A 27,470-nucleotide genomic window follows, 5' to 3' on the forward strand; every position below is an offset into this window, starting at 1 on the left:
CCATAAACTAAACAGGGAACCCTAACTGGTACTAGCTTTGGAAGCTAATAGCTTAAAAGCTGCTTTTTATGTTGCAAAATTAAGCTCATATCGACTCATAAACAAGCTTCGTAGCAATAATGGAAGCTGAATCTCAAGCGTCCGCGATCATTCCTCTTGCCTTGCCCAAAGGAGCGGAAAAGTTCTGCGAGCTTTGCCAAAGAGAAGCCCGCCTGCAATGTAGCAAGTGTCGAGTGACTTTTTACTGGTAAGCTCAGTTTATCCGAGCTGTGGCAGAGCGATAGATAGATAGATAGATAGATAGATAGATAGATAGATAGATAGATAGATAGATAGATAGATAGATAGATAGATAGATAGATAGATAGATAGATAGATAGATAGATAGATAGATAGATAGATAGATAGATTTTTTTAAAGGCGTGTATTGTGTTTAGTTTATATGGTTTGGTCAGAACCGTGTTTACGGGTTGGACGCTAGGTGGCAGCGTTCGCCATGTTTTTCCCCCCTCCCACGCTCACACATACATAACACGTCGGTAAGGAGGGCGTTTTAGTGTGATTGTCATGAGGAGGGAGCGGAACAGCTGGAAAATACATTACCACAACGCTTATTTTTGTTCTTTTGCCTGCGTGTTGTTTTCATAATATAATTTGCTGAGCTTCAGCTTTTATGTAAACCCGACGTTACCTTCTTTGACACTGTTTTATATGCGGTTCCAGACCATAACATGGTGCTGGGCAGTTTCCCCGTTGGCACACACTGTGGGTAGTGAAGAAGAGCATGTGGCGAGATCACTCCCTGTGGGGATTTATGGAAAGGGATGAGCAACTAAAGCCAGTCTCAGGCAGCTTACAGATACTTATTGTGGCTGCCATCCTTTCAGTCTTTAAAATGGGTGAATGAGAGGCACAATTTTTGGTTTTATTTAAAAAAAAAACAGATATAAATATAGGTACACATATATGTCAGACAATAAGAATCAGGTTCTCAGGATTCTTAAAATCTTTAATTACACGTGAAGCAAGCATACTGAGCTATTCCCAGTCATGGATTGAGCCAAAGTAATACACATGGAATAGGGCTTTAGGGTAAAATGGTTAGTCTTAAGTCATCCTACTTTGGCATGCGAGTCATGTGTGTGGTGATTGTTTGGTGTATTTTGCATAGAAAACTCAGCGGGGACAAGAGAGTACATCCTGAAGAGACCACTTGATTTGTGTTTATCTCTGTGTGTGCCTTTCTGTCTGTCTCTGTACTCTCACAAGCACAAGCTGTGTCAGTGCTACTGTTGATATGACATGGTCAGATTTCCAGCTCGCTGCTTCTCACCACAAGTACACTGGAATGAGCGCACATTTTTCACAGTAGGGGGGAAAAACTCAGCTGAAAAGCAGGACAGTTTCCACACAAGTGTGCAGAAGAGGAGAGCCAGATGAACAAAATTACAGACCAGTTATGTAATGGCATATAATTTCGTATGCCCTCTGTGTACTCAGATGATATCTCCTGAATCAGAGAGACTCTGCCCTGAAAATGTTAGCAGAATCCAAACAAGCTGTTACTGCACAGAGATTTTTACTGTCAAGCACACATAATAGTATCTGTCTGGACAAGAGAGGTGAGCCTGATCCATATGTTTAAATCATCCACAACAAGTATGAGCTGCAGGTCAGCTTATGTCATAAATCGTGATTCTTTATCAATAGCTTCATTGCCAGGAAAACATCAGTCTCAGTGTGCAAGAGGGAGACTTATTATGCATAAAAATGCTTCTCACAAAGTCCTGAGGTGGCTTAAGAGAATATAAATATGACTGAATGACCTGTGGGTTTTTAAAACATCCAGTGCTGCAGAGCACCAGCAGGCTGACTGGGTGGGGATCCACGAGAGAATTTGTCAGCTGCTTGTTCCCATCCGCGCCCTGACACTCTGCAGTCTCCGACAGACCAGTCACACTGAAACACAAATTAAAAAGGTGAGGATGCGTGGAAATCACTGGCACCATATATTAGGAGAAAAAAAATATGAAGTTTGAGTCTAGGTTGCATTTCTTACTGTCAAAGACAATACAAAAAAAGACTATATTATTATTCCTTGAATGGTTTATTTTCCCTTTTTCTTTATATGATTTGTCCTTGTGGTGCACAAAGTCCAGGTCTGGGTTGTAGCTCCTAATTTTGGAATATAGATTCTGGAAAAAATATGTGTTACAGCTGAGAGGAACAGTCAAATAGAGGCATTAGTGTATAGACAACTTGATAGTGTTTTATTTTAAGAGGAAATAAGATATTTTAATTTGATGCCTATCTTGGATTTGATTTCTTATATAGGTAGAGCTTATTGAGATTTGCAGGTTGGTGGCTCAAAGTAAGCTATCTGAGGGAAAACACCAAGAGGCTCTGCCTGCTGCTCAGCTCTGCCTGCGCTGTTCCATAGACGTTCATGGCCCTAACACCGTCCAGCTGGTCCCTGCCTACCTGCTGCTGGCTGAAGCCAACATGGGTGAGAAACAAGCACAAAACGGCTTCTCAGTTTAAATGTTCTCTTATCGTGTGGTGTTTCATACATGACCGTGTGTGTGTGTGCATCTCCAGGTTTGGGTAATCTAGACCTTGTGGCAGATTTCCTGTCCCAGGCAGAGTGGGCAGTGTTGAAGAGTCCAAAATGTGGTCTCACAATCCACCACCAGCTCCACAGGAGCCTGGGCCGCCTCCATGTGGCGGCTGGAGACCTGGATACTGCGTTGCATAACTTTGCAAATGATGTCTGTGTCATAATTAGCACATTAACTGTTTCATAACTTTATTGATATTGTGAGGAGCAGAAGCCATTTGCTAACCAAATGAAATCCATAATGGCTTGTTTATTGCTCGAGCATGTTTTTTTGAGTACGATACAGTATTGTGTATTGAATTAGAGTTTCTTGGAATTTTAAAGGGATGTTGAGCAATAGTTTTCAAAGTTTTCTTTTTACTCATTTTAATCCAGTCCTTGTACCTGACTCTTCTCACAAGAATGAGGGGTTTTTTTTGCTTGTTTGTTAAGCCATTTAACATTGACCCGTGAATCACTCAAGCATAACAATGGCACCTAACTCAATGATATGAACCGGTGTTATGTCTACACAAAGCAGACAACTTAGCAAAGAGCCAATTTCATTGTCCAGGTACTTTGTTACTAGCAGCCTCTCACAAAAGCACATCATTTTTGAAGCTATGAAAAATGCCAAAGACAGCACAATGTGGGAGGCACAAACTAGTATTTTTGCACTAACAAAGTGATTTCTGAAGAGCTGAAAACTTGGCATATCTTGTCCTGATGTGCTGTGTGTCCTAAAAGAAAAATGAGGAAACTGGAAAAGGGGAACTCAAAAGAAGAAGTGGCCTAGAAAAACGATCTACTTGTCACATATCCTAAGAGAACCATCTGGCCCTTGAGTTGATCCATCTACTGTTTATCAACCATTGAAAATAGTTGCAGTTGAAGGCTGACAAGCTGAAATTTTTAAGGAAGGGAAACAATGAGAAAAACCTGAGGAGTGTCTACAGCCATCTGTAAAACATGGTGGAGCGATGATTTGGATCTTGTCAAAATTGATGGAATAATGATAGCAGTCAAATACCACCATTCAAAAGCATCTGGAAGGTGTCTGATTAGTTTATCAGCATGACATTGATGCTCAAACACACTGCAAGTGCAGTAAAAGCAAACCTGGTTAGAACAACAAACAATGGAACAAGATCAGTTACGGACTAGCCTCCCCAAAACCTGGACCTCAACATTACTTAAGCAGCGTGAGATCATTTTAACAGAGAATGGAACAACAAGCATTTTGCACATGTTTTGTGTCGTATGCATCAGTATGTATATAACTTGATTTCCCCAGATCTACTTTGCCACTGAGGAGTATGGTCTGGATAGCACAGTCACCTCTCGGGGCTACTTTCTCATGGCTGATGTGTTTACCAAGCAGGGGAAGATACCCACTGTTCATTCCTTGTACTCTGAGGTCAGTTATGTTCTCATTGCCCTTGAGACTAAATTTATCTTCTATGCCTTTTACATTCTTTTGCTCATATTGTAGGTGGCACGTATTTGGCACCGTCACCTGACCAGACTTCTCGAGACTCGCAAAGAAAGCATCCAAAATCCACCGGTGGACTCCTTTTATGGTTTGTTGCAGCCACTCTGCATATATGTTTTGTATATATGGTATAAAAAGGTTATAAAACCAATCTAGTCGATTCAGCGGTTCAGCAGAATCAGACAATAACATCACCAGTCCATCATTCATGCTCCAAACTGTCAACAGCCAACAGCTCCACTGGAGTGTCACTGAGAAAATAAGGTTGACACTTCTATATTTGGAGTGTGTCTTGCTGTGCAATGTGAAAGCTAAACCCCAGATTTATGCAAGCTTGCTTAGAGCTGACTAGAGACCCATGCTGACACTACTGTGGCTGTGCAGCATCCATGTCACTGCCCTGTATCACAGCTGCTGCCCTACATATAATGCTAAGCCTGTCAAACAGTTTCCCAAGCTATCTGGGATGTTTACAAGGACAACACAGACATACATGTTTTGATCAAACTTGAACACATGCATGTCACTTGCTTTCTTTCATTGTTTGAGGTGGTAAAGCATGTTTGAGACCACAGTAAACTAGACGACATGCTTTTTTTTGTGTCCATGCCTTTCAATCAGACAAAGCCGAGCGAGTTGAAGTGGATGAGATGTTGAGAACTATGTTGGAATTTGAGCAGAAAGACACCAGAAAAGACCCAGCACGGATTGCAGTGGTGGCCCACTGCCTGGCCATGTTGTCGTTCCTAGGAGGAGACTTCCTCAAGGTGAGCCACCTGGTGAGGTATTAGAAGTTTAGTTTGCCACCGTGACCCATTTCCCCATTTCCCTATTTCCTACTTGTGTTGTCTGAAGATGGGATTATCTCTATTTGTCTACTGCTAAGTCTCACGATAAGGTGGGACTTAGCACTAGCTAATGGGACTGTCTCAATGCTCTGACTGCGGCCTTGATTTCCAGTCTCTTCTTAAAGCTGCAGCTCTTTGTGTGTGTCAGTTTGAGATGTCAGGCGACAAGGCAGATAAAGCCATAGCGGTCTATGTGCACAGCAAAACATGTTATGTATCAGGCTGGTACGGGATGGGATGGCTGATGGGATCCTACTTCTAAGGTCAAGTAAACATAGGATAAAGCATGTAACAAGCAATGATACACGTGGATTTTTTTTTCCACAGCGTTTATTTTTATTTTGTGGCTTATAGGCAGGGCAAGATCCAGTGCACTTAGATATTCTTTTACTCAATCAACAGCTACACCAACCATATATATGTGTGTGTGTGTGTGTGTGTGTGTGTGTGTGTGTGTGTGCACGTGTGCCATGGTACCCTGGTTAAATCATGATTTTTCTCCTTGTATTCACTACAGAGTGATACTGTTTCACAGTTGGTATTGTGTAAAGTAATGTTAATGTTACAGGTCTCTGGGTTTTTGTCTTAGTGCTGTACTTATAAAAGTACATCAGTGTAAGAACAAGCAGTATCACGATTTGGATGCATTATTATTTTGAGGAAAATATAAGTAGTTTCTCTGAACATTAGATAACAGAGCCTATCTGTAGTCTTATCAGCTTTTGTATATGGTATTGAGGGAGCTGTGGGTAGATGCACTTATGTCCAGGTTTTTGGATAAGGATACATTTTTAACTGAAACGCTTGCTATTTGGTTTAAATTAGGTGACTTGACTTGGCCACTGAGTAATATCTCATTTCTTTGAGTTCCTTTTGCAGTTTGCTTTGGGGTCATTATCCATTGTGAGCTGTCTGATTGGTTTTGCAGCATTTGCCTGAATCTAAGCAGAGAGTATGGGCAAATATACTTCACAATTCATCCTGCTCCTTTTATCAGCAGCCACATAAACAATGAAAACCAGTGACCTGGTTCCACTGGCAGCCATACATGCCCATGCCATGACATCACCTACACTGTGTTTGACAGACGATGTGGTATGCTTCAGGTCACAGGCTGTTTCCATCTTTTTCCATAATTCTCTCCTCTCATCTTTCTGGTTTATCTTGCTTTCATCTATCTACTTTTATATATTTTTTAATTTTATTTTCAGAAAAATCAGAAAATCAAATTCAGATATTTAGATCCAGAAAACATGAAAGAACACAGGCCTCACCCAGGCATGAAACTGTTTGTCAGTAATTTGTCCAGTTACTGAGGCTCTGGAAATGGGGGGACTGGGTATAAAAATGGCTGCAATTCCATTAAAACAGTGAATGCAGTATTTGGGATAAACCCCTCAATTTAATGCTGAAAGTCTGCACATCAGTCATGTCTTCATTGTTTGCTTTAAAAGTCACTGTGCTAGTGAATGGAAGAAAAATTACCAAAAGAAAAAGTGTTATTGACCCGGCTATATAATACTGAAACCCCTATTAACAAATTGCAGCTATTTTTATGAATGCTGCTCAAAACGTTCCTAATTATTGGGGATAACATAACAGCCCAGCAGACCAGCTTACTAAAGGGTAAAGTGGGGTAAATAAGTCAACTGGGTTGCGGTCCAATTTCAGTGATATCATTATATAAGGCAGATTTACTCTCTCGGGAGGGTTTAACAGCTGCAGTTGCTGTGTTTGTTTCTGTGTGCCAGGCGCAGGGATTTGGCAGCACAGCCTTGCAGGCCAGCCAGCTGATACCAGACCATGACCTGACAGAGCCCATCCAGGCCCTGCTGCAACTGGTGAAGATACTCCACACAGTCCCACATCCTGGCTCTGCGGAGTCACAGTACTAAGCCCTGCCCATCGCTCTGCTTGGAGATCTGCTCTTTAAGGATATTTGTGCAGCCCCACAATGATGAAAATATACAATCAAATGCAAGATTTTCCACATGCTGTACAGTATTATTGAGAGTGGATTAAAAAATAGATGCACAGATGTAGTTAAAAGAAAAAAAGACACATTTTCAGTTGTTCTGGATAATGACTCGTCTTTATTTTGATCTAAAAAAAAAAAAAAAAAAAAGAGGGATATATATACATCATTTTGAACATTAGTGAATTGCATCTTTTTGGGATCCATTTCTTAACACTGTCAAAATGTTATGGAACACAAAAATGGTCAAGGGCATTTGCTCAAGCCTTTGTGATGCAATGTTTTTGCTTGTTTTGTACCTAGCAACCCGGAGTCTCTACACCAATTCACCAAATCCAGACATAATTAAAGATTTCCAGTGTCTGCGTTTTGTCAAGAGAGCTGCACTTTTAGAGGCAAAAACATTGCATCGTCCTCCTGCAGTGGAAAGAGTGTTGTAAACCTGTTAGCAAACCCAAGATTCATGTCAGAACAGACATTTAATTGCTGAGATCTTACACAATATGTACAATTCTGAAACAATCATTCATATAAAAAAAATCCGTTTTAAAATCATCTCACTACTTGTGTTATTTGCACTGAATTTATACAATAAAACATTTGTTGTTGGTCAATTTTTTTGGCATTCAGTTTCAAACACGGAAACGCTCAGATTTTCCCATATTCCCTTTTTCAATTTCTGAATACATTAGCAGCAGTTCGGAATTAAATATTAAGTTTGTGCACTGTTGTTATATACAGTGACTCATCCACAGGTCCCTACATGTTTGTTCCAAACTGGCCAACTTTCATGCAGGCCAGTTTCCTTCCCTGTTTTGCTAGCATGTGGTACCCCTGTTCCTTTCAGTAGCTTCCATGCCGTTTATTTACTTTATAACAGTAATCTATACAGACCAAGCATAAAGAAATCAGTCAGAATTGGGACCTTGACCTCAAATGATCCTTAAAACAGTGTTCCCAAAGAAAACCAGATGATGAACTGGCATTCTTAAAGTCAATGGAGCACAGTTAAGTGAACCTTCATTGGCTAGATGGATCATGTATAAAATACAAATTCAAGCAGGGGCCAGAAGAGAGAAATTAACATTCCACTCTTTCCTATGGCTAGCTAATCATGTCTTTTAAAGATATGTGATCTTTATATTTACACCTATGAACACGATGTGGAATGACGCAGGTTTCGATACAAGGACAAATACTTCAAAGAATGGGGGACGACAACTGGAGATAGTTCACCAGACAAGCATTTATGTCAGTATGTGATTTGATGAGCACACCCACCAGCCCTCCCGCATCAGGAGGGTGGACATCAGCGGATTTCACAGTTTGTCAGATACTTTGATCATATGGATACTGGACAAACATCACAGTAGAGTAAATGATGTTGTTTTCCTCAGTGGAGACACTGTGATCATTTGACAGCAGACTTAAAAGCTTCCTTTTCTGGTTGTCTGGCAGATTTAGATTTGGCACCCTCCAGCAGGGGCCTGCCGTTAAGAGTCCAGACAGTTAGTAAATTGGGCCCACAACACAAGGAGAAAAAAAAAAAATCAAGCTTCACAGCGGTTTCACTTTATTGACACAATATTAGTGCACACAAACCACTTTTTTTTCTTTAAAAATACCATAAATTAGGAAGTAAACGAGGAACAATATAAAACAAGCAAGGAAAAAAAAAGTGCATGTTAACCATGGTATATACCATAAAGTCTTACACTGTAGTTTACAACCTTTTTTTTCATTGTTGTTTATGTATATTTTGTCTGCTTGTAGGTATGTGTTATGTTTTAGACATGTCTCTAGCTTGGATGGATGTGTCATGCCTTTTTGGGGGTCAGGGCTGAGATCCAGGCTGCTTCCCTGAGTTGTGTTCGGCACAAAGCGTTATACAAGCCTAACAACATGACCGTCACCAAGTGAAACAATTTTGGGGTTCATTTTTGTGCTTTTGATCATACCTGTAAATTAAATCTTAGTGAATAGTTCCGCAGCACAGCCTTATTCATTTAAGGAGGCATACAGGAGGTAAATTCAAAGGAACAAAAAAAAAAGTAAACACAAAGGTCTTAGCTGCTCTAATCCCTGGATTTCCTTTCTTTTCTTCTCCCAGGAAAGGAAAAAAAGCTAAATTATACTTACGAAGACTTTAAAAATATAGGGTTCTTTTTTTTGTACATTATGCCAACATTATTTTGTGGGTTAGGATGCTTAGTTCTACATATAATATGGCTGAGAAGGCTCATCTAACCAAATCCAGAAAGTTTAGCACCAAATTTCACTCTCTGCCTTTTAATATTGAAAGTCTATACACAAGAGTTACCCCACAACTTGTTAAAAATATCACTGTTGTTTCAGCTATTCCAGTCTAATCTGTCTGGGTGTAAATATATGGTAAAGTTAATTGACTATCTAAATATTTACATAAAAGATAAAAAGAAAAAAAAAACATAAAGCATGTCAGGGGCCATTTGAAACCACAAGGATCCTGGCTGATATGTATTGTATGTCTGAATATCTGTTATCCTATGGCAGTGAGAAGTCACTTATTTGAGGTATATTTTGTTTGCAGGTGTAGATGCAGCTTTCACACTCTGTCTAACCTTTCCTAAATATGTCACCTTAACAAGAGAGAGAGAGAAAATAATAAAAGTGCTAGGCATTTAGTGGCCTAGCAGCAGCAGACTGCTACTGCTGGTAAGGCTAAACAAAGATACTATGTAGGAATGTCAAATTAAAATTTGAGCAGTTAGTTCATTTTTATATTCCAGTTTTGCCACCCAAACACATCTGATGCTTGTTGACATGAATCTTTTACAGCTCCTGTTAGTGCAGGATGGTTGCGGGTCCTCTCCTGTGTCCTCAGTTTGAGCACTACGTCACTGCACTGGAACTGACAGAGTAGTGCGCCTAGCATCCCTACTACTTGAAAGCACTTCATGTCACCTCCAATTCACCAAACCTGACAGCAGTCTCAGCAGAAAACCTTTTATATGACAACAGAGACTATATGTAAAATAATGTTATTATAATATGATGATTAAAAACATGGCAGGTGTATGCTTTCACCCATCCACAAACACCATGCAGGAACTCATAAAGGCCAGTTTGGCACTAATTTCTGTATCCCAGTCTAACCTCATGCTGCAATTTAAGTTTAGATCGTGGGGTTTCTGGTTTTGGGAATAGAGATGCAAAGAGAGGAGAGTCAGGGGAGCAGCCTCAGATCTCTTTTTGTTGGTTTGTTTTCTCCGTTTCTGTGTAAGCACGAGATGTCTTAGTGTTTGTGTCCATGGATGTGTCAGGACAGCCCCTTTTAGATATGCACTTCTTTCCATTAATCTGATAGCAAATGAATGTGTCACCTTCAAGTGTGAATGAGCACCCTCGTCACTTTGACATAAAAACCTCAACTGTAACCGGACAAGCTCAGCCCTCGTAGCTTTACATCTTTATGACTTGCTCAACCTTCTAGCAAATGCCCCATTGGGCAAAAAAAATTGTAAAAATCTAATTTCCATAAATATTAAAATATTGTTCTACGATTCATTTTGCAATTTCCAATCCGGAGCAGCAGAAGAGAGCTCTCGTTTTTGGCACCACACACTCACCTGCTGTTAGTGATAACATTGAAAAGAACTAAATGATCAGAAGAAAATGGCAGGCCTTTTGTACTTCTCTATGGCAAAAATATCTAACACACCATGGCTCTGTCTGAATGAAGCCGTGAGGAGTGGTTACGTAATGTCTAAATGACAGGGTGCCATCACTTTAACGGACTGATGAAGCCAGCAGTTTTACATATTGCATGTCTGAAAAGGGCTAAGTTTTAGTTTTTTCTTTGCTTTTCTGTTTTCATGGTTTTTGGACTGATATGAAATTTTAAAAGGAATGTTGATGCCATTAGTGTGCGTGTGTGTGTTTGAAATGCATTTGTGGGGTTTGTGTGAGAGCATGAAGATGTTTGGGCTCACTCAGTCAATAACTTGATCTCATTGGCAAGGAGGGTGTTGAAGTTGTAGGCTGGATCAGCTAGGTCTGGGAGATCAGGCAGGCTGGGGGCTGTGGACTGGCAAGGTGATGACTGGGAGGGCTCGGCCAGCTCTGGGTCGCTCTCGCTGGAAGTTGACCCCACGCTCATGTTGCAGACTGCTTCAGGCAGCGAGCCACCGCCAGAAGGCACGTTGCACACTTCGGGCTCGCTGCTGGTCTCGCTGGTGCTTGACACGACGGACAGCAGAGACATCTTGCGAGTGAGGCGGTTTGGGAGCATTGACAGGACATAGTCAGCAACAATGCCTGCTACGTCCATGCCACAGGCCTGGTCGAAAGCAATGAAGCCCACATTTGCGTTGGCCTCGCAAACCACAAACGAGCCATCGTTGAGCTGCAGGAGGTCAATGCCGCACACATCCATGCCCAGGATGTTAGACACCTTGATGGCCAGCTGCTTGCCCTCCTCACTCAGGGGGCACATCATGCCTACACCACCTGACAATTCAAGAAGGAACATCAGGCTTATTAGTACGAACCACAATTTACAATTCTTTCACGAGACTTCATGATAGTCAAAAAGCAACTGATCTTTTATAAATCAAGAGCAATTATATAAAAAAATGACGTGGGGACAACTTAGGATCCTTTAATGTTTTCTGTTTTTTTTTCAATATTTAATTTCACAATTAAATACCACATCAAATTCACCCTAGAAGTGTCAAAGAGTTTTGCTACAGGAATGCAGAAGACTGTGATGACTGATGTCCTAAATATGTCACAGTATATTACAGCCTCAGCTAAACTAAAACATTCATCCCCTGACAGTGAAGATCAGTCTCCTCAGCTGGAACGCTCCAGGGTTGATTCAGGACAAGCCTGTTGATTTCGCACTCTTTCCCAAAGTTAAGTTCTGAAGCATTTCTACTCGCGTACACTTTACTTATCACTACGTTCATATTTTTTTAAAGATAATTTTTCCATTGGGAACCTAAAAGATAAAAATGATCTTTAAAAATTACGCCATATCTAAATGTAAATAATAAATAGAAGAGCTCTTGTTCTCAAACAGTGATACCACTTAACCACATGACTTTCAAACATGAGGAGAGTTTTACCATGACCGTGGAAATAATTCAGTAATTTAATGTCTGCCTACCCAAGGAGCAGTTGCTCTGCATGCGACCATCAGTGGAGCAACGCAGCATGGAGCCGATGATACGGCCGCCCACTAGGACAACCCGCACATCACGGCCGTGCGACTCCTTGATGTACTCCTGAAATAGGTAGGGGGTATCGTGGCGGATCACGTGGCAAAGGTCCGTCAGGTGGTGTTTGTCCCGTGCCAGGAACACAGCCTTGCCTAAGCAAAGGGGACACAAGATTAAAGAAGGAAGGAAGGAAGGAAGGAAGGAAGGAAGGAAGGGCTAGTTTTTAAGGTTTATATTTTACTAGTCTGTCCAATCTAAACAGATCTATGTCATGGCGGCCTGAAGACATATAGCTGTGTTGATATTACCACACTAAAAGAATTTGCTTGCTGGGTCTGTCATTTGTGGTGTGCTAGCTGAGGGTGGAAAACCTAAAAAGCTTGGCTAACAAGTAGCTGCTTCTGCTGACCAAGTCTCATGCCAGTTCATGTCATACAAATGACAGGATACTCCTCTGAGCAGCCACAGAACTGCTTCTCACACAGGATAGAAGTTGCCTCTCTTAATTAGCACTGCTTTGCACTGTCTTCTTATTTTCAAGACCTCTGACCTCTGCTGAGGGAAAAATCATGTGGTTGCTGTGTGTCTGTGCACACCACGCAATAAAAACACAACATCAATAACGGTCTTGTGACTCCTTTAGACATGTGACCATTACGTATCTGAGAAAATACTGAGAAGGTCAGTCAGTACATCAGGCCACTTGCCAGTAACACCAAAACATCTGCTGAGACCCTTGGTGTCATCTTTGACCAACACCAGGATTTTGAATCTTTAAGCTCATTCATTTTTCTCCTGACTTTGACATTGCAGCTCACTTTTCACATGCATCTCTCAGTCCTTCATAACCCACCTCCAGTTGCTGCAGATTGCACCAAGCAAGGCTGCTAACAAAAACTAGCTGTTGCTCTCATATCACACGTATTTTTGTTTACCTTCACTGGCTCCCAGTGAAACACTAAATCCACTTTACAATCCTATTATTAACCTATAAAGCCCTACTTGGACAGGCCCCTGCTTGTATAGAAGAGCTACTAAGACCTTGTCACTGCAGCCAACTTCTCAAATCATCAGATCAGGGTCTCCTTGTCAGTAGTCTTAAATGACTACTGACAATTCCTTTTTATAGATTAAGAGAAAATTTATCTTTTCCTCATTATTTTTGGGAGTTTTTTCCCCAGGTCTATAGCAGTGTGCATGCTGGAATGAATGTGTGACCCTATGGTTGATTATGTGTCTGTATGTCAGAATGTGTATACTCATCTTTAGTCTGTGGCTTTTATTCAAACCGTGAAGCAAACTCTGTGTTTTGAAAAGCGCTATACAAATAAAGTTATTATTAATACCAGTGATTCATAATATTTTTAAAAAGTATTTCCTTTATGTGTGCTCTTGAGAGGGAAGGGCAAAGTAGAATTCATTCGTGTCAATGGTCAACCACAGAGAGAGTAAAAACAGCCCTCCAGACGCCTAACGCCATAAAAAGGGTCAAGTTAGTGGTTGACCAGTGACTGCTTTCCTAAACAATGTGCTGTGATGGCAGCCTGGGCCAGCAAAGACCATTGTTATTCCTTTACACAATAGCAGCGACTGTCAATAACTATGAATAGGAAAGGGCTAATGGTTCAGACCGGGGCTGATCTCTTGGAAGCACAACATTAATGCCAAAGCTTCAAACCTTCCCACACAAGCCTCTTGTGTATTCAGTCTAAAAGAGGAAACTGAGATCAACTTGTTAACCATAAACTAAAATAAGTGACCAGATGACCACACTGCAAGCATTAAGAGCTTCTGTTTTGTGTTTGATGCGGCACCGCAGTGCTAATCATTTAACAGTCTGCCAGAGAATTTCATATAAGAGTGGACTGAGCTCCCATGAGGGAGTTGCAGTGTACAGATTTTGAGTTATGGCGTTGTGATCAGAATGGATGACAGGAAGTACTGGGTGATTGTTTTACCTCTGTGGCCACGTGCATTCTTCACTACCACCGGGTAGCCCAGTGGCTCAGCCTCGTCAATCATCTTCCGGAAGTTGTCGTGCCCACCTAGGAAGTTTTCCACGCACGCACACACATACACAAACGGAGGACACATGTAGAATATATTAAAATGCTGTCCTTGGTTTGATAGCATGGTTCACACGTTACAGCCAACTTTGCAGGGCAGGAGAACGAATGTAGCATGTTGCTATGGAAACAGAAATGACTCAAAACAGCGAGGCTGTAGGAGTGCTGTCCGTTTATTTGCTGCTTGATTCATAAGAGTGGAACAGAGGAGTCAGTGAAGGAGGCATTAATGTGAAGCAGCTGACCGTATCTGACACTGATTTATAACAGCAGCCTGTAGCAACAGATGTGCTTAAGCTTTCTGTGCTCTGGCGTGAGAGGTGATTAAAATGTGTTAAAAATACATTTTTTAAAAAAAAATAAATGTAGAAATCTTTTTAATAATATAGTCTTCATTGCTTTTCCTGTGTCTCTATGCTCCATTCAATGAACTGAGCAGATGTGAACTACTCTGTCACGTGGCTTTTTTCCGATGCACTGCTTCATATGTGCTTTCAATGACAAGGGGTGAAAGAAGACAAAGTTCAGAGTAGGAGAGACTGGACACCAAATGTTGTTCTGATCATAAGCTGCTGAGATAGAAGAGAAAAGGAGTGAGGGGAATTTATGTCTTTTATTTTGAAAAATCAGAAGGGGAGTGTTAGGTGGGGTGTGTGCGTGTGAGTACGGTTGGGGGAGGGGGGGGGGGGGGTGTTACATAAGCTCTCCAGCTGCTCTGCATGCATCGCCTGGCCTACTGTGCAGAGAAACGGATGGAATGTAGGCCAAACACTCCCTCCGCTTTCTTTCTTTTTTCCTTTCTCTCTCACTCAGTCTGTGTCCTTTTTTCTGCTCTCACGGTGAATTTTCTTGCAAACCACGTAGAAATATATATATACAGTGGGGCAAAAAAGTATTTAGTCAGCCACCGATTGTGCAAGTTCCCCCACCTAAAATGATGACAGAGGTCAGTAATTTGCACCAGAGGTACACTTCAACTGTGAGAGACAGAATGTGAAAAAAAAATCCATGAATCCACATGGTAGGATTTGCAAAGAATTTATTCGTAAATCAGGGTGGAAGATAAGTATTTGGTCAATAACAAAAATACAACTCAATACTTTGTAACATAACCTTTGTTGGCAATAACAGAGGTCAAACGTTTACTATAGGTCTTTACCAGGTTTGCACACACAGTAGCTGGTATTTTGGCCCATTCCTCCATGCAGATCTTCTCGAGAGCAGTGATGTTTTGGGGCTGTCGCCGAGCAACACGGACTTTCAACTCCCGCCACAGATTTTCTATGGGGTTGAGGTCTGGAGACTGGCTAGGCCACTCCAGGACTTTCAAATGCTTCTTACGGAGCCACTCCTTTGTTGCCCGGGCGGTGTGTTTTGGATCATTGTCATGTTGGAAGACCCAGCCTCATTTCATCTTCAAAGTTCTCACTGATGGAAGGAGGTTTTGGCTCAAAATCTCACGATACATGGCCCCATTCATTCTGTCCTTAACACGGATCAGTCGTCCTGTCCCCTTGGCAGAAAAACAGCCCCATAGCATGATGTTTCCACCCCCATGCTTCACAGTAGGTATGGTGTTCTTGGGATGCAACTCAGTATTCTTCTTCCTCCAAACACGACGAGTTGAGTTTATACCAAGAAGTTCTACTTTGGTTTCATCTGACCACATGACATTCTCCCAATCCTCTGCTGTATCATCCATGTGCTCTCTGGCAAACTTCAGACAGGCCTGGACATGCACTGGCTTCAGCAGCGGAACACGTCTGGCACTGCGGGATTTGATTCCCTGCCGTTGTAGTGTGTTACTGATGGTGACCTTTGTTACTTTGGTCCCAGCTCTCTGCAGGTCATTCACCAGGTCCCCCCGTGTGGTTCTGGGATCTTTGCTCACCGTTCTCATGATCATTTTGACCCCACGGGATGAGATCTTGCGTGGAGCCCCAGATCGAGGGAGATTATCAGTGGTCTTGTATGTCTTCCATTTTCTGATGATTGCTCCCACAATTGATTTTTTCACACCAAGCTGCTTGCCTATTGTAGATTCACTCTTCCCAGTCTGGTGCAGGTCTACAATACTTTTCCTGGTGTCCTTCGAAAGCTCTTTGGTCTTGGCCATGGCGGAGTTTGGAGTCTGACTGTTTGAGGCTGTGGACAGGTGTCTTTTATACAGATGATGAGTTCAAACAGGTGCCATTCATACAGGTAACGAGTGGGGGACAGAAAAGCTTCTTACAGAAGATGTTACAGGTCTGTGAGAGCCAGAGATTTTCCTTGTTTGAGGTGACCAAATACTTATTTTCCACCCTGATTTACGAATAAATTCTTTACAAATCCTACCATGTGAATTCATGGATTTTTTTTCACATTCTGTCTCTCACAGTTGAAGTGTACCTCTGGTGCAAATTACTGACATCTGTCATCATTTTAAGTGGGGGAACTTGCACAATCGGTGGCTGACTAAATACTTTTTTGCCCCACTGTATATACACCTTTTCGTCTGCCGTTGATTTGTCCGAGAAAATCAACAAGAACAACGTCTAAAACAGCAGCCTGTTGTTTTTGTTTGGCTATCCTGTGTTTCTTAGCACTAGTTTAAACACTGTTTTCACAGATGTTGTGAGTATTAAAACAATCAAAAGGTTTGAAGGACAACTATGTGGATTCACCCATATATGTCTGACTGCTCCACATGTATGTGGACAGAAGCCTGTGATGCAAATTATGTGATTTAAATGTAAAACACACCTGATAATGACATCACTGCTGCTTGAACAAATGCCGATTTGACTGTAGATGATGCAGTTTTACTACCTATGTGTGTGCATTTGCGTTTACTCAGACAGTATCGGTTTTGTTTTCCATTAAATTTCAGTTTCACCCGGTTTTAACATCACCGGGCAAACAGTGATGATCACTGTGACCGACACCTCACCTGGTTATCTGTGTTTAATTCTGCATTTGTCTTATATGCAGTGTGTACATAGAGTCCCTGCATTATATATATGTAAGTACTTCCACAAACAATAAAGTGGGGTTCGCTGCACATGTATTCATGTTTTACTTAAGCCATTTTCACACACGCTGAATGAATGAACAAAATTTCTAGAGCTGAAAACAAAGGTGTAAGTGTGACCTAATCACACTGCACTGGAGCGCTTCTTAGCTAGTTTTTAACATGTTTGCTACAAAGTCTATGTGATGTTCATGTGTGAAAATAGCTTAAGGACAGTCAAGTACTGATTTACCGTAAGAGAAGGTGTCAGGAAGAGGCACCCCATGCCCAGCTAGTTCTTGAAACGTCCAAAACTTGTTGACACAGTTGAGTATGGCCTGGGGCCTGTTGATCAGCCGGCAACCCATCTTCTCCAGGTGGCGGAGCACAGTGATGTCACTATCTGACTGAACCCAGGGCGTGGGTACTCGCACCATCACCACTTGTGGGTAAGATGTCACCAATTCCTGCTCTGCTCGCAGTCCTGTAACGGTGGAAAAACACTCCTGTGATTTGTTAAATTTAATTCATTTATTTGATTGTTGGTCAACAACCTCATACATATATGAAGTTCTTCAGATTATTGTTCTGAGTTGCTGTACAAATGTTTCTGAAACTCATGGAACCAGAACCAGCAGCCGACATCTGGCCTGTTTTTTCTATTTTCAAGACAACAAATGAATGTGTCACTGTTAATAGCTCCAAATTCTTTCTGAAAGTCATATGCAACCCTAGAAACAATGTGAAAGTTCTCAGTAAGACTCCATCCATCATCTAAGTGTTTGATGACACTTTTCCTTTAGTCATCACACAAATCTAACGAGGCCGGGCCATGTGACCAGGCCAGCCACCTCCAATGCTGGTAAATTTAAGCCATTTAAACCTGCAGTACCTACTGATATAAATATGTACTTCTTGCCCATGCACATTTACAGTTACATTTACACTTCTTCCTCCTAGAGTGAGTGACAGGTATCGTCACTGACATACTGACACTTTATACTATTTTGTCCCTATGTAGGGCAGTGGGCTCGCAAAAGAAAGCTCAAGGGTAATAATCTTAAATTTAATCAAACATAAGAAAACTGTGCTTAAAAACAGCCTGATAAATCTAACATATCTAAGATCTTAAATGTGTGGTGCTCTGTCCTGCTGAAAGTCAAAATGACACTGGTTTTCATTAACTTGACATCACTTTTATTATGCAAATGAGAGCTAAGTAACTACAATAGGCTAAGTGAACGCTTCTGAATGGGTCATTTCAATTCAGCTCTGAAATCATAAGACATAAAAAACAGGGGAGAAATAAATGAAAAGGCTTGCACGTTGTGATGGGGACAATAAAGCTGGTGTTAGACAGACTTCATAATTTTTTCTATAAATGCTACAAATCCGGCTAATTTCAACATTCATTAGCCTTCTGAAGCATAGCCAGGCTGTCAGATTTTTTAGGCTCAATTGCAAATGGACAGAACACTGAACTATGACAAATGTGTACCTTTGTGCTATAGCAGGAACTTCAAGTACAAAAAAGAAGCGAGGAGACACACTGAACACTAGCCCAGCACTTAGCCTCAACCATGATGTGAATTTCAGCCATCTTAGGCTCACAATAGTGGTAATGACCCTGGCTAAGATCATCAGAGGTCAAAAGAAGCTGCTGCATGCATAATAACAACCGACACCTAGCTATTAGCATGCAACCCGCCTGCACAATGCACATCTTACATACACTCCTTTAGGGTCATTTTGTCCGCAGACGGGTAAAAAGAAGTGAAACGAGAAATGCAGCTGGTATGAAAGGGCTAGGTATGTTCTAGCAAACACAGAGAAAGGGAACAAGGGGAAAGAGAAAATGTGGCGCATTAAAAAAGGAGTATGAAGCCATGAAAAGAACCCCACCCCTCCCTTTCCTCCTCCTCCTCCTCCTCACAGTCTCAGTGTTAAAGCAGGAGGATTCACTATCGCTCCAGCCCTATTTAGCGCTTAAGACACACTGCTCTTATTGTGCAGCCACTGAGTGCAATGTGAGTGGTGTTACAGTGAGAAACATCAGGGGATGTGGTCTCATGGTTTTCGACAGACAGTATCCACAGTGCTCGTCTCCATCTCCAGGGGGACCAAACAGAGACCGGCGAGGCACCCGGATGAATCATTCCTATTCATCTGTGCAATTGCTTGCGCGCGCCGCACTGACTGTCATGTGACCACTGCAAAAACTATCCGAAGTCCTGGTGTACAAAAATTACAGCATGGGTTTTTGTGATATATGTATATGTATGTCAGCACTTCAAGCTTTCAGATGTTTCTGTTTGCACCACCTCTTTGTCACTACAGACAAGTAAGGAAAGGTTGAGGAGGAGCAAAGACTCAATTTGTTCAAGATGATTGTAATACAAAAAACAATTTTAAAAAAACAATAACATTATATATAACATTTTCAGTCCGCAGGACAAAGCTAACAAGCATTCTATGCATGCCACTGCAACATCACAAAGCAGGCTTACAAATGCTGTGAAAGTGTTTGGCTGTTTGTCCGGAATGCAGTCTGTGCATCCTCTTGCGTTAGCCCACTGAGACAACAGTTTCTTGTGGTCTGGTTTTGGGGCAACCATTCTTTGTGTCTATTTGCAGATCTTTTATCAAAAGCACAGATCAGACAAGAACATTTAGTGTAGGTCCACTGCAACATTTGGATTGTGCAGCACTTGAGGCAGACAAGATGAATCATGTGACTTACATTTTGACAAAGACAAGGCCAAACAACTTGTCAGCAAAAACATGAAATCTGCTACTGAGAAATTCTCACACGAATTATGCCATATCTATTCTATACTATCTATATAAGAGCTATCTTTTCAATTTCTCCTTCATTGCCATTCGGATGTGCTGATAAAACTAGAGCAGTTTAGATCTGGCTCTTTGTTGCTCTAGGACAGGGGTGGGGATCTCCAGGCCTCAAGGGCCGGTATCCTGCAGGTTTTAGATGTATCCTTGATCTAACACAGCTAATTTAAATGGCTAAATTACCTCCTCAACATCTCTTGACGTTCTCCAGAGGTCTGGTAATGAACTAATCATTTGATTCATGTGTATTGACCCAGGGTGATATCTAAAACCTGCAGGACACTGGAGTTCCCCACCCCTGCTCTAGGCACTGCTTCTTCTGCATGGCATGCAATGACTGTCTTTGGTGGCATGTCAGTCATGTTGTATGTCAGACAAAAATCAGAGGTGGTGGTAATGCCTCACCACCATTTCATTGTTTTTGGCTTTGTTCATCAACATCTATCAGGATCAGAAAGAATGAAATTGGAAGGGTAAAAAAAACCCAGTAATCATAGAGCAGACAGTTTTCTCTTTGGCTACTGCAACCATGCAAATTACACAGACAACTGCCGATTTGCAGAATGACCATATATAAAAAGAAAAGCTAAGCCATACTAGTCTCTACCATTCGAGGAATAACGTTTTCAGGTAGTTTTTAGGGTGTGAGTTACACAACAAGCCATAACTAAATATCTTAACTCTAGCATGTGACATAAAGATGTTGCCATGTGTTGCCATGGAAAAAACTGTGAGCCTTTTTGTCAAACCTAATAAAATGCAAATTAACCCTTTCCAGGCCACATGCAAAAACTTGCAAATGAGATCCTGTTGGCTAATTGACAAACAAGCCATTTTCCTGGAGGAAAACATATGCAATCATGCAACACAACAAAAATGTTTATGCACTGTTTTTATTATCTGAAAATGCAACATTTGCTAAACACTGATAAAGTGTAACTGTTCATTTTTGCACTGAGATTCTATGAGGTAAGCACCAGAGATATGCAGCATTTCTGTGATAAAGAGCCATCACATAGCCCTTATTTAGTGCATGAACTCACTTCTTTTATCAAATGTGCAATAATTAACAACCACTCTGTGATGCATATCAAGTAAACAGCAATACTGTTCATCAAAAGGACTCTTTTCCCATAAAATGTAGAGTCTGTGCTTCATAAACAGCCACACAAAAATTCTATCCAAACCCTAGTGTCTGTTGTTGCTCTTGCTCTCAGTTGGTAAATTAAGATACCGAACCTGCCTTAATGTTCCAGCTTCACTGACATGGAAGTGTTGCATTTTTCATCTCAGTAAAAGTGTGCCCACTGGCATGGATCACGGATCCAGTCTATCTTTAATTTTTTCAATCACAAGATGTGAAATGCCTCCAGTTTGCTAAATGCTGGGTTTAGCTGTGAGGGGCCACCATTCCTCATTAAAATATAATGACGTGTATGTTGGGGTGGCTCCACTGATAGCTCCTCCTAGGGACACACTGAACTCATTAACTTTAGTGTGGAACGTGGACCTGAACCTGACCTAAAAACAAAAAAAGAAAAATGACGCAGAAATGAAGCAAGAAAACCTTTAAAACTTCTACATGTAAAGGTGTTATCAGTTTTATGATTTTGACATTATTATGACCTAAGCTAAAAGAAGAAATGGTTTATGCCTCCTCACAGGTCAAAGCTCATCCCTGGATGAGTTGTGATATGAGGGACTTTTGTTTCTCAAATGTTTTCTGTCATACAAATTTTGCTGAAATAACTTCACTGGATTTGGAGTAGGATGTACTAATATGTTCAATGTAAACTGCACATACATTTTGCGCAAATGTAAATTTGATCAAAACAACACACAGAAATGGAGGAACACGTAGTACTAATTACACTTGCAGTGAAATATCACTTGTGTTTCCAGTGTAGAAACAAGACCAACTGCTTTGCTCTAACTGCAAATGTAGCTGTATATCCTTAAGCGTTTGTTCCACATTTGCCTATGGCACTGCTGTGTAGGGCTGGGCCATATTATACCGTTCACGGTAATACCGGTACAATGCTAGTCCACGATAAGAAAATGAAATATCGCGATAGAATATGGGTAAAACGTGCATGCGCAGTCCCAAAAAAGCACGGCAGTAACGGAGAATGGGGAAAGCAGATTGTTGAGTGAAACGGATGAACCAGAATTAGTTTGTAAAAATGGTGCAACCTAACTGGTTTGGTGTTTGTCCGTCAGATACACAACAAAGCACATTTTTTGTAGAACATGCACGCAGGCCGCCATATTTGTCGGACTAAGATGCTCGTAAATCTGGGAGTAATCTGGGTCCTAAAATCTGTCCTTTAAGGTCCCGAAGTCAAACGAACATCACTGAGAGTTAAAAACTGTCTAAATTCTTCCATCTTTAATAAAACGATCAGCGTTGCTGCTTTACCAGGTGTAACTATGATGTTTAACATCCAGGCATCCATGAAAACAGAATTTATTACATTTAACGGAGTTAGAAGTTAGCAGGAAGTTAGCGGAAGTTAGCTCGCTAGTTTCGCTAGTTACCTAAGCATGATATAGCATGTTCTGACTGAGAGATTTCTGAAAAAATCAAACGTACAGCTCTGCTATCACTTCCAACATAAATGAGGACAGGAAACTAAACAGCAGTGACGTTTGTAGGGTTACTGAAGTTGGGCTAGCTAGTATTTAATGATGTGCTACGTGATCGCTAGCGACACAGCTGTGTTAGCATAACATAAACAGTGAAGCTGGAGGATGAACGCTAACACTTTTCCACTCCGTGAAGGTTCCTGATGCTTACAGACAACTGCAATCGCATGGCAGGATGCTGTAAACGGACCAAACTTCAGTCAGGAGAACAACTGAGATAATCCATCCACAATAGAAGGTTAGTGATTAATATACTGCAACAACATGGGAATAGAGCAGCTGTGACAGAATACAGCATTAACGAATCAATGATACAGAAGTGGAGGAAGAAAGAAGAATGAGTTGAAAAAAGTTTGATTTATCTGACTGCTTTGTTGCCTTATAATCCCGTGCACCTTATGGTCCTAAAAATACATATTTGACTTTTTTTATTTGGCACACTGCAGTTTAATGTAGCAAAGCATCTCTTTTTAACTTCAGTGGATATTATACATGGTTATGCTCAGGATATGTCAGCCCATTTCTACTGGAAATGCCTTTTGCTTAAACTTTCAGCAAGGAATTTGCATTTGCACTGTTAAATGTTTATATAGCTTTAATGCACATAAAAATACAGCTGCTTGTTTAAGTGAAAATAAATGGATGGGTTTTTTTGCACTAGTAAAGTTGTGGAGTTGTATTTTGTCTCGCAGAAATTATATCGTCAGTTATATCGTTATCGCAATATATATCGAATATATATATATATATATATATATATCAAATATATATCGTGATAAATATTTTTTGCCATATCGCCCTGCCCTACTGCTGTGTTATGCTAACACAAATGACAGCCCATTCGGCCTGGAAGGATACAAAAAACAAGCTATAGATACAGATATGTTAGCAATTACAGTTTGAATTTTGTGTTGCAACTTCAGAGAATCTGTAATCCAGTGAGTGTTAATCCATATCTTAAAAAACAAACAAACAAACAACAAAACTGCATTTATTGCCAGGTGCATAAAGAAAAAATGCACTACAGGATCCAAGCATCTGGCCATGTATCCTGAGGCTTCCTGTGTAGAAATCCCACAGCACAACCAATCTGTTCACTGGCTGTTAATCTGTGATGTCAAACCAAGGCTCAGAAGACATTTACTTTAGGCAGATTAGGAACTACAAGCCATGTTAACTGCCTTGCTCATGTGAGGCTTGTTAAGCTATACAGTTGGACAGCTGTCCACCTGCATTTAAAAATGTGCAGGGTACAGAGTATATATGTCGAAAATTGTTAGCTCCAGGCTATATTTATCTTGGTAATTATTCCGTGGGCTGTGCTATAACATGTGTGATTATTTGTAATTTCTTAAATGTAATGCCTGCCACTTAAATGCCCATCTGTTTGCATGTAAAATCCTATTTAAAGTGTAAAGCCTGGCTTGACTGAGCCGTACAATACAGCGGTTTAATGTAACAGCGCAGTAAGGGACACACTACCCACATTCTTAACCATTGCCATTTTTCAGCAGGCACTAATGTCAGCCTAAAATTATATGTTTTTAACATAGTCTCAATTAACATCTGTGTGTTAATCGAGACCTTCACACATCTCCTCTCATCTTGTGACATATCCCCACTTCACACCAGCCTGACAAATTCCCTGTTGGTCTGTTTGTTAGGAGCTCCTGCTGTTGCCATCACTTTATTGAGGCCTCCCTAGTCATTTCTATGAAATGTTATCCTTACATGACACTCAGAATCACATGTGTTTCGGACAAAGCAGCTCAAAATGAAAATAAAAGAAGAAAAAAAGTTAAAAATAGGTGATCACGTTGGTTGTATAAATATTGTAATATGTACAGAAAACCCTGAAATGCCAGAACAAGTTGATGCATGTTTATATTTGGTGGAAGTTTTCACCCTCACCGTTTCAGTATTAGGTAATAACAAAAAATCCCGATATGGGCGCCATAAAGATTTGCTTGTCATTTACCTGCATTTAGTGTGAATGTCCTATTCTTTTTCTTATTGTTAACTATTACTCGGGGAGTCAATTTTAACTATTTTAAATGATTCAGTGTTTATATACATAAAATAAAAAAATAAAATAAATAATAACACAGAACCTACAGCCTGAGCTATCAAGAGACGCAATCTGTAGCAAAATTACAACAGCTCAATGATGAATTCCTCTTATCTAATAACTAGGTCTCTGTGGTATTTAAACACATTTTTCTTTTAGCTTTTATTGCCCGGGTAATTCAGATAATTTGCAATTGCCGGGATTGCAGCGAATTCAGCGAAATTAAATCAAGCGTCATCCTTCCCCTTCTGGAGGCAGTCTAGCTGGAAAAGTAGGTTAGGCGGTCACGGCCATGCTTACACTTCGCTTCCTTGCAAACAGGCAGACCGAGCCAACCCCTCGCTCTGTATTCAAGCTGTGTACAACCCCCTCCAAACAATTAAAGTCTACCATCTATACGGATCTCAAATAAAACAAGAAAACCAAACTGTATGTCGTTTTACGACCGCGCATCGATTGTGTGGTACTTGCCTAGTTGGCCCTCGCAGATCGTCAGCACGATTTGATCCATGAGGAGGTAGCGGAATTCTACGTCCTCGTCGGCGCAGTGCTCCTTCAGCGCCCGAAGGATCTGGACTTGTGGATACTCCTGGCTGATGCGCCGGTCGGTCAAGAACCAAACTCGAGAACACATTTTCACGTTGTTTGAAAAAGAAATCCGTTTGAAAATACAACAGCTGTGGGCGTGGAGGCAGTAGGTGACCGGTGGCAGCGCGGGATTCGAGGGTCAGGCGGAGATGGTCACACAATGGAGACCTCGGCGGCTACAACCGCTGTTTGGACCGAACCGACTTGGACAAATAGTCTTCTTTATCACCTTTGTTTTCCTTCACTTCCTGCCATTTAGTCTTTCGCTGGTGCAGTTTGTTGAGCCCACACCGAGCTAATTCGACAGCGCGAAGAGAGAACGACGGTTTTACCCGCAAAAATGTGGGGATGCAGCTCTTGCCACCAGGGCAAACAAAGCACGAGCTTTGGCGCTTTGTATTTCCGTTAGCCGGGTCAGAGCTGCTAGCAAAAAAAAATCCCCGCGTTCACAGCGGCTGTTTAGTGCTGCAAACAGCAAAGCTGTCTGCTTTTTTACAATAAACTAACCCGAACAACTATTTTTTTCTATAGGTTTGGCTGCTATCCACGAGGTATTGGTGCTGAAAAGTGCACACGCTTCGTTTACAACTCCACTTATCCGCATGCCCGTGCACGGTTATCGGGGCCTGCCCCAAAACAAAGGTTTCGAGAGGATGTAACCAATCGCAGCTCGCGAATTGTATCACTGCCCAAAAAGCACGCGGAAGATGTAGGCGAGCCGCTATAATGCCAACCAATGAGGGAAGACTAGGGGGGCCGAGCCTGGAGGGATCGCGCGCTCCGCAGTTCAGCAAGAGACGTCTGCAGAGCGCACGAGACCGCGCACTTTCCGAACCGGTTCAGACCAGACCGGCGAGGGGGTCTGGCGAATGCCGACAGCGCTGTCTCTAAGCTGAAGTGGCAGGAAATGAAACAAGGTCATCACAAGCTACTACATTCTCACCTTCCCTTTCTTTTATCCCACACTCGGAAGATTTCTAAAGACTTCTTTTTGACAGACAAATAGTATTAAAGAGTCGCTATTGTTTACCAACGCTGCTCAGGGAGCACCAACAGCTGAGAAGCGGAAGAACACCTCGGCGTGACAGGAGAGCGAAATTATGCGAATGACCCACTTCTCCTTCTCTCCCTCACAGCTCTTTGTGCTTGTGCTGTTCGTGACTGTATTATTATTAGTAGTAATATTCCTGGAGCGACTGGATAATACAAAGAAACACAAACAAACAGCCTTCATAGGCATTACTTTTTATTCAATAGTCCCTACAGATTCCGATGATGTCATTATTCCCGACATCCATTTAAATAAAACACAGAAAGGGGGGGTTTACAAAAAGGGTTCGAGAAGTCCCCAAATTAAAAACAAAACAAACTTAAATATGATGATAATTCAGTGAGAATTACTTATACACACGGACAAACTGTAACCAGTAACCTCGGACAGATAATTTGGCATACTTTTTACCTTGTAACAGTGAATATATATAAAAAAAATGCAATCATGATCTTTATAAGAACACAGTGGCGTGTCAATACATCAATATATAATTTCCCCCCCACCACCACCCTCTTTTCGCGGTGGCAAACAGCTGGAACACTGATGCCATGACGTGATCGAGGCTCTGTGGGAATAAAGCTGTGCATGATCTTCTCAGCATTTTGGAGCACGTTCCTTTCCTTACTGTTTGTTACATAACGACGTGTGATGAGTTTAAAGAAACAGAGCACACCCAGTTAGACTTTGAGTAATCGTCTGGTCAGTCATTCAGAGAATCAAGCTGTTTAATACTAGGAAACCCAAAACATATGATAACCAAAGGTCGTCAAAGGTTAACATCCGTGTTTCCTCGTCAGTTTCTATGAGGGCACATGGCTCTCGACAAACGCTCTAAATCTCTTTGCACGTCACATAAACGCGTGAATATTAAAGATAACCAGGAACGCTAACAGCGTCAGTTCAGCGTCCTTTCTTGGCCACATGTCAAAGTTTCACCAACAGATGAAGCAGCATGAGCTCTCCTCCTCAGCTGAACCGATGTAGGCTTGCTCTCGCGAGAACCCCTCACGCACCGGTTACGTCACACACCAGTGACACAAAAATCAGGGTTCAACAATAGAAAAACTTCACACCATTTTATAATTGTTAATAAATTC

The 27,470-nt window shown here is 41.4% G+C and overlaps 2 protein-coding genes across 3 annotated transcripts; one reads left to right on the forward strand and one right to left on the reverse strand.

Moving 5' to 3' along the window:
- Positions 1-9,363, forward strand: zmynd12 (zinc finger, MYND-type containing 12). 2 transcript variants are annotated; one of them, XM_086278888.1, is made up of 8 exons: positions 1-247; positions 1,850-1,979; positions 2,335-2,506; positions 2,599-2,768; positions 3,891-4,013; positions 4,089-4,176; positions 4,710-4,867; positions 6,688-9,363. In XM_086278888.1, exons 1-8 carry the CDS (start codon positions 120-122, stop codon positions 6,829-6,831), a joined length of 1,113 nt encoding a protein of 370 aa, XP_086135014.1. In that variant the 5' UTR covers positions 1-119; the 3' UTR covers positions 6,832-9,363. The 2 variants fall into 2 exon arrangements, with proteins under 2 accessions (XP_086135014.1, XP_086135015.1); XM_086278889.1 differs by having other exon boundaries at positions 4,710-4,855.
- On the reverse strand, positions 9,072-26,016 carry rimkla (ribosomal modification protein rimK like family member A). Its single transcript, XM_086278887.1, has 5 exons — positions 25,203-26,016; positions 17,424-17,654; positions 14,071-14,157; positions 12,061-12,264; positions 9,072-11,399 (listed from the first exon to the last, which is right to left on the reverse strand). Exons 1-5 carry the CDS (start codon positions 25,363-25,365, stop codon positions 10,879-10,881), a joined length of 1,206 nt encoding a protein of 401 aa, XP_086135013.1. The 5' UTR covers positions 25,366-26,016; the 3' UTR covers positions 9,072-10,878.
- Between the last annotated feature and the right edge of the window lie 1,454 nt (positions 26,017-27,470).

This window comes from Aulonocara sp. 'chitande type north' Nkhata Bay, linkage group LG20 (assembly GCF_057382095.1).
Source record: "Aulonocara sp. 'chitande type north' Nkhata Bay isolate Kocher_YH1m ecotype deep benthic linkage group LG20, A_spYH_male_GT1.1, whole genome shotgun sequence".
Taxonomy (NCBI): Eukaryota; Metazoa; Chordata; class Actinopteri; order Cichliformes; family Cichlidae; genus Aulonocara; species Aulonocara sp. 'chitande type north' Nkhata Bay.